Below are 8020 nucleotides of genomic sequence, written 5' to 3'. Positions count from 1 at the left end.
TGTGTGTGTGTGAGGGGAACAGGGTCACATCACAGGAGAGTGAACTGCCTGTCAGAAATCATAGCACGTCAGCTGTCTTAACCGCGGCTTGTGTACTGCATCATCACTGTGTCTGTCACGCGACTCTGTTGCACTTTCGGGCTTGAACTGATGGTAAAACTAAGGACATTATTAACTGTCTTGACATTTACTTTGAAAGATGAAGCTTTGTGGTGTTCGGCCAATCACAATGCACTGGGTCAGCTGGCCAATCAGAGCAGACTGCGCTTGTCAAAGGAGGGGGCTTTGTTGAAAACGACGCATTTGAGAGAGGCGGGGCATAGAGGACCTACAATAATGTACAGTATTTGAAAAATCATGTGTTTTTTTAACATTAAAGCATGTCAACATATTCTGTTATACCAAATACACAAAATAATGGTCTTTAAAATAGCACCATATGACCCCTTTAAATCCTGTATGAGGAAATAATCAAGAATAAAAAAAAATATTTAAAAAAACACAGATATCCAAGTTTGAGGTTTGACAATGATTATTTATGATGAATATAGCTTTATGATAATACAGCATATAAAACAAACACGCAATCCCTCACTCTCTCTCTCTCACACACACACACCTATGAAGAGGCAGATCAGCTCTAGCTGCGGTGAACGACGCTGTCGATGCTCTCCTGAAGTTCTGCCATCTTCTTCAGCACCAGATTCACCTTCTGCTCGTCAAACTCCAAACACACAAACTCAGAGCTCTGAAGTACAGAGAGAAAGAAACAGAGGCCATACACATGCAGTATGAATGGTGAACCTGAACTGAACCAAATACATTAGAAACAACACATTAACGTTCTCATTTTAGTAATGCTGCTGATACAACTATTACAGAGTCAACCTGCATCAATATTCACAACACGGTCAATACTGTTAAAGTAGTTCCCACTCAAAAAAGAAAAAAAAAAATGACATCAGAAATCCTCAGAATTCTGAACTTGTTATTTGGAATCAGTAAATAGAATGTTTTTTAAACCGTCTGAATGATAATAAAGAACTAGATTTGCATTTCCTGAAGGGTTCCCTGGAATTCTTGATTCTGATTGGTCGTTCAGCATTCTGTGAACAAATGTTTCCATAGTGATGCTAAACTGTGTAATTAATCATTGTCTGAACTGTTTTCCTACTTAGTTTTCTATCTCTCATATCCCTCTGCACTCTTTCATCTCACAAAATTGTGAATTACTATTTTACGTCCATTTATTTGGTAAGCCGTGTACTTACTAAAGTGGAATAATGCACATTCAGCCTTGGATTCTCGCCTGAATGCTGATCACCCTTATGGTTTATTTAGTGATAACGACCAGCTGACTACATTATCCCGTAATTACAGTGCAGCAAAAGAACAGTGTCAAAGCTTTTTTGTAAAACGATCCAGAGAGGCAGAAGAATAGGACTCGGATGACATCAGCAGCCGAAGCAGGTCATTATGACATCATCAGATACCCAAGGCGGCTCTGACACTGCGTTTAATTCACACTCAAATACAGCCTAAAACCTACACTGACCTATAACATAAACACTATTTGCTGATTTGCACTGGTGTCTCCTTCAGGACCGGCACATTTGGGTAACCCAATATAAGAAATCTTTTATACTGCCCACCAAGGCTGTATTTATTTAATCAAAAATACAGCTAAAACAGCAATATTGCGAAATATTATTACAATTTAAAATAACTGTTTCCTATTGTAATATAGTGTAAAATATAATTTATTCCTGTGATCAAGAATTTTCAGCATCATTACTCCAGTCTTCAGTGTCACATGATCCCCCAGAAATCATTTTAATATGATTTGATGCTCAAGAAACATATTAAAATGTTAAAATGTATTAGTACTTGCACAGAAAATTAATTAACCCAGATTAATAAGATTAATAAATACTTTAACCTAGGTTAATAAATGCTGTCAGTCATCAAAGATACCCAATGCATCAACTAATGTAAAAAAAAAAAAAACATTGTGAATGAATTGTAGCCAGTTACCAATTACTGGTTCAAAATAGAGGAAAAACTGACAAATTAGAGATCAGTAACTGGGCTGAATTTCACCAGGTGACAAACTAGAAGGACTCAAACATACATAGTAAGTAGTAAACTATGCTACATCCACACACACATTATGACAAGAGCATTTAATAACAGGCATGACTCTCAAAATGTCCTGTTTAGCTGCTGCATGAATTAATAACTGATGTCAAGTTCCTTTTGTATGCTCACAACAGCCATATCGTATCACCTGTAACCATAGCGACAATGACTCAAGTAAATATAATAACATCGAAAAGGCTGATCACAATTGAGACAACGATATTCAATAAACAAACCCAATTACAGCGCAAATTCATCTGTGAACCTGAATTAACTAACGGCAGCTGCAAGCACAGAGCACAAAAGTGACGGGAAAACAGAAATCTTCAGATAAGGTGTGACAGACAACAGGTCATGTCCTGAAAATGTAAGGAAGTCATTTCAGTTAGAAAATGCTTTTTCACTCGTATTAATAATTAAACCATATGTAACCCTATTAGCGCTCTAATGCATGACTGACAACTGCATTCTACGGACGTGTAAAAATAGTCTCTTCTCTTCCCGTCCAACACAAACTCGGCACTATCTGAACTGATTTGTGGTTTTATCCCTCAGTAATTGATCTCGTGACCCTGAATGAAGAATCAATCTCCTCCTCTCAGCATTGTTGCACCTTTCTGCTCTCCTGCAGCTCTGAAGACAACTGAATAACCTGCAGTCCTCTATTCTCCGAGCGTGAATCACACAGTGTGTAATGCATCTCTCTGCACACGGCACAGATGATATGAAACAATTAGAGCACTCAAACAGACAAACAAATGGGCTGAAAGCCACTTACAGTGCAGAGGAGGCTCCTCTTACAGCGCTAAATGTGCATTTACAAAAAATACAATCAAAAGGAGGCCGTCATTCTCGTCTTGACTCACTGAGGTTAAACGATAACATACAGCAGATTACGGATAAGCATCTCAAATCTGCAAACATAAAAACCCAAATAAACTTCATAGCAAAGAGCTGATGATAAGCAGAAAGACTTAATGGCAGAATAATGACGGCTAATGTCACTAATGGGTCTCTTGATATCACAGGACCTAAAGACATGGATTAGAGCTCAAAACCGCATGCACATATTGATATCAACATATTACTGATGAGTTTTAACTTTAATAATGGCACTTACTACACATTTTGACATAACTTTCCATAATTATTAATTTATGCTTTCCACTGATTGCCATTGCACTACTTCACAGCTGTGCAATTACAGAATATTACTCAAAACCTCTGAACATCTGTCAGTCGTCAAAGAATAAGTTAACCGTACCATGCTATAATTTTAATAAAAAAATATGCCAAATACAATTTGGCTTCTGGTAAGAAATCTTTTTGGCAAGAACATTTCTCATTTCATTTCTGCACTTAGCATTTTTTTCCACACAAGAGGCCAGTTTGCATTATCCTCAATATCTAGTATCTACGCAACTCTTATCTGGCAGGTGTGCAGAAGATTATTCAAAACCTCTGTCAATCATTGAGAATAAAGAATTAAGCAACTTCACAACTAGTAAGACATCTTTTTGGACTCTGAACTCTTGCAAACTCTTGTATCTCATTCAGAGTTACTTATGCAATACTTGGTACTTAATGCATGTGCAACAATATGTAATGCAGTTGATATGAACTATTTGCTAAAAGATCATAAAAAAAAAAATCTAATAAAAAAACAATTCCAGTGTTATTTTAGCATCATTTAGATACTATTACACTTTTATTAGTATTTTGAATTAGTTTATATTTTTATAATTTCTGTTTTAATTTTAGTTAAAGGTTTAGTAATTCTGTTGTTTGTGTCTATACAGTTCTATTAATCTTTATTCTGTTTTAGTTTGTTATTTTAGTACATCAAGTTAAGCTTATTTTAAATATTTTATTTCAGTTAACATTTCTTTTATTTTAAAATGGTTTTTAGTTTCAGTTTAAAATAGTCTCAATATTTTGTCTCAAGCGGTCTCCACTTTAACTGAGGTTTATAAAGATTTTAAGTGCACGGCGTATTATTGTGCCATCTCAAAGAGGCACAAAATCACTTTCACAGACTTTTTCATTAACTGTTCCCTCCTGGTGGAATGACCTGCCCAACTCAATCCGAGCAGCTGAGTCCTTAACCATCTTCAAGAAACGACTAAAAACACATCTGTTCCACCTTTATTTGACCCTCTAACTCTAGCACTTTCTATTCTATTTTATCTTCATATATATATATATATATATATATACACACCTTGCTACGTGTACTGCACTAGGCTAACCGAGACTTGTCATTGCACTTATATATTGTTGCTCTTTTGTTAGTTTTGACTGCTTTTATTGTCCTCATTTGTAAGTCGCTTTGGATAAAAGTGTCTGCTAAATGACTAAATATAAATGTAAACGTAAACTGCACCAGCAATAAAAAAAAATAATAATAAAAAAAAAAAAAACACGTTTCTTTACATGCATCTTTCAAAAAACACCCAACATGTCACAACTCCTGCCAATGTGAAACAAAACCAGACAGAGGGGTGTAATTTTTTCGGGACATGTCTGCACATATTCATAGGTGTGTGCAGTTATACTCTTTGCATCCAGACAGAGTACCTACATTTCCCAAGATACTGTGTATAGAAATCATCATCAAAACTCTCAGGCGCACACACTTCCCTGATTTTATTAGGAAAAGACATGGAAAAGTCAAGCATCAGAGCTGAACAGTGAAAAAAAAAATCTCTTTTGTGCTTTTAATACACTTCATATGAAACTCCACCCTTAAATTTCAAAGTATTTAACTCTTATTTCTCCCGTTCAGTTCTCACCTCTCCCTCACCGGGGCGGCCGAGCTCTAACTCCACCAGGGCCACGGGACTGTTGGACACCTGCCCCCTGCTGGCGGATGTGTGCAGGTCCACCCTCCACTTCAGGCCTCTGAGGCCGGGCTCCCAGCGACTCTGAGCCAGCAGACTCTCTCGTACCCGCGTCCGGTGGGCCTTCCAGAAGCGTGCCAGAGCGGCCGCCTGCTCCGGGGTCACACCGCTGCCGCCCTGCTTACGCGTCTGCGCCGTGAGGAACGCTTCCAGCTGCGCCTGATCCATGTCTGCTGACGCGATGGACTGACGGAGAGACAGAAACATGAGGTCAAGACAGGACGAACTGGATTATACTGTAGCAGGGTTATTATAGTTAACTAAAACCAAAACCACAGACACCTTTCGATACTTGAAATAAAATGTACTTTAACAGAAATAATATAATTTTTTTTTACTTATTTCTTTATTTATTTCAGCTAGTTGCCAAGGCAACTAATTTAGTTTAACTTGTTGTACTAAAATAACAAAAATTAAAACTGAAATAAAATTGTTAAAACCTATATAATCTTATAACATTTTTTAAAATAAAAATGACAAAGACACAACAAAATTACTAAAACTAAAATAACAATGAAAACAGAAAATGTTTTTTTTTAATTATAACTCAAAATATTAATAAAATAGTATCGCAATGGCACTAAAACGAGGCTGTACTGTTGTATTCTTATATAACTTGCAAAGATGTTTTGAATAAAAAAAAATGCTCTTAATTTTATGGTGAATCTTATGATTTTACTTGGTAAATTCCACATACATAAAAGCAAAAGGAGTAATTTGTGGCTTAATTCTTTGTCTGTTGACTATTTATTGTGTTTATATGTTTACTGATTAAATGTATTGAAAATAAACAAATGTATACATACAATTCTATTTGCTAAAGGAAAGGAAATCTTGAAAATGGTGTCTTTATTATATTTATTGGATTTAATTTTTTTAGATTTTTTATTTTATTTTAATATTTAAATTTTTGTAAACCCCTTGCATTAGTGTGCATAGTTATACATGTATCATAGACTTTAAGTTGTGTAAACCATTTAATAAAAACCATAAAACAGCAAACTGTGTAATATAAAATACAGGTTAAGAATTATCGCCTGCATGAAATTGAGTGGTATGGAATGACTGAGAGCTACCATTGAGGATGCAATACATCTGCTGCCCTCTAGTGGCAGACAGAGAGCACTGCAGTCCACACCTGCATTTAGTTTAGTAAACAATGAAATGCATGTATTTGACTGCAGCAATAGCGCTAATCGTCGCTGCTGTCCTGGAAAGCTGCAACAGAGAGCAGCGGGAAGTTAGAGGAGAAGCACCTTCAGCAGCGACCTCATCTTGTCATGTAGCGCGCGGAACTCGTCCTGGGTCATCTCGGCGTAGAGCTCATTCTTCAGAAACTCCTCCGTGATTTCTGTATTGCCGTAATAAAGTCTCTGCGTGATTCCGTTAAGTAAAGCGCTCACACATCTCTGGCTGTCCGCGTCCGCCATGCTGGATGTTGACAGGGGTCATGTGACCCGATTCCGCGTCACGCGCAGCTCGCCTTCCTTCACTGCGCGTTCACTTCCGGTCTTTTTCGATTTAATATATAATATAAATACAACGTAAGTTACTTAGACATATTTTTATTTTGCTAAATTTCATAAATTATTGCTATTATTGTCATTATCATTTAATTATGCACTATATTAATGTAGATTTAGATTGCACCTTGTGTGCTGTATTTCATACACAACAGCATTGAGCTGGTCTATGCACCTGTCCCTCACAAATACAGATTAATTAGGGATGGGCGGATCGATCCTTAAGTATCGATACTGATGTTGTATCGAAAGGATCGATCCTCACATAAAAATATCGATTCTAAAGTAAATTTTTAACCATTGATATTATGTATTTATCAAGAAATTCGGTGCATAAAATAAGCTTCTAAGTGGAAAAATAGACTATACTAGCGAACAGTTGTGTTGGATAGAAGCATTTCTCCTGCTCACCGGAACACACGCAAATACTGAAAGACAGAACCAGCCAATCACAGAGCGCGTTCGCTGCTGACGCATACTCGCATAGCTCACAGTGCTTGTTCAAATAGGGCTGCGTTTCCCAACAGCATCAGAAACATAACGTTTAGTAGATCTTACGAAACCATTGCCACATTATTACATTACATGACATTGTTACTATATAGAAAATGAATTCTGAAAAATGCATCACGGTTTCCACACAAATATGAAGCAGAAATAATAATAAATGTTTCTTGAGCAGCAAATGATATTAGAATGATTTCTGAAGGATCATGTGACACTGAAGATTGGAGTAATGATGCTGAAAATTCAGCTTTGATCACAGATGGATTTTAAATTATATATATATATATGAGTTGTTAGAGGTGGGGGTAAATTAAACGCAATATGCAGTGTTGTCACAATTGTGTTGCATTGTGTTATATGCAGCTGCCTGAAGTGTACATATTAAGTACAGTAGACTTGCTTCCTCAGTAAAAATCGAGGGGTCCATATAAACTTCCCTCATCCACATCACAAAGTGGAACACACTTCAAAATGGCAGCGGGGAAGTGCTTAGGGAAGTTCACAAGTGTGTGTGTGTGTAAAAGCAAAGTGGAATGCAGACTAAATCTGAGTATGTGATTGCTAACTCCATACTACATGACTTGCACCCCTTCCATCAGAAAACAACAAAGGACAGATTAAGGATTTCTAAGATGTGATATCAATTGTGTGTGTGTGTGTGTGTGTGTAAAGATAGCTGTAATTTGATATAAAAATATAAACTGTAACAAAACTGCAATTAACAGGCAACAATGCCAAACAGAGATGGAGTTGTTGGAGTGATAATAGAAGAATTATCACAGAAATTTGGTATCCCTGTTGAAAAAAACAGCATATGCTGATTAGGTATGTTTTGACGCTGGGATGCTGGTTTATGCTGGTCCTTTCCTGGTTTATGCTGGTCATGTGCTGGCAAAGGACCAGCAAAAGGACCAGCATAAACCAGCAAAAGGACCAGCATAAACCAGCAAA

General features: G+C 36.8%; 1 protein-coding gene across 2 annotated transcripts in view; it reads right to left on the bottom strand.

Annotated features, from left to right (window-relative positions):
- Positions 1-7033, bottom strand: part of LOC107703732 (COMM domain-containing protein 1-like) — an 8301-nt gene extending 1268 nt beyond the window's left edge. The window contains exons 1-4 of one of the 2 annotated variants that reach the window (XM_016506457.1): positions 6974-7033; positions 6296-6550; positions 4932-5225; positions 620-748 (exon numbers count right to left, since the gene is read on the bottom strand). In XM_016506457.1, coding sequence (XP_016361943.1) covers positions 641-748; positions 4932-5225; positions 6296-6469 — 576 coding nt within the window. In that variant the 5' untranslated portion in view covers positions 6470-6550; positions 6974-7033 and the 3' untranslated portion in view covers positions 620-640. Of the gene's footprint in view, positions 1-528; positions 749-4931; positions 5226-6295; positions 6551-6973 lie in introns of those variants that run through there. The other variant, XM_016506456.1, reaches the window with a different exon arrangement.
- Positions 7034-8020: the final 987 nt, after the last annotated feature.

Source organism: Sinocyclocheilus anshuiensis, unplaced genomic scaffold, assembly GCF_001515605.1.
Source record: "Sinocyclocheilus anshuiensis isolate Anshui unplaced genomic scaffold, SAMN03320099.WGS_v1.1 scaffold274, whole genome shotgun sequence".
NCBI classification, from domain to species: Eukaryota; Metazoa; Chordata; class Actinopteri; order Cypriniformes; family Cyprinidae; genus Sinocyclocheilus; species Sinocyclocheilus anshuiensis.
The sequence above is the reverse complement of the archived record's forward strand: the minus strand, read 5'-3'. Positions and strand labels throughout refer to the sequence as shown.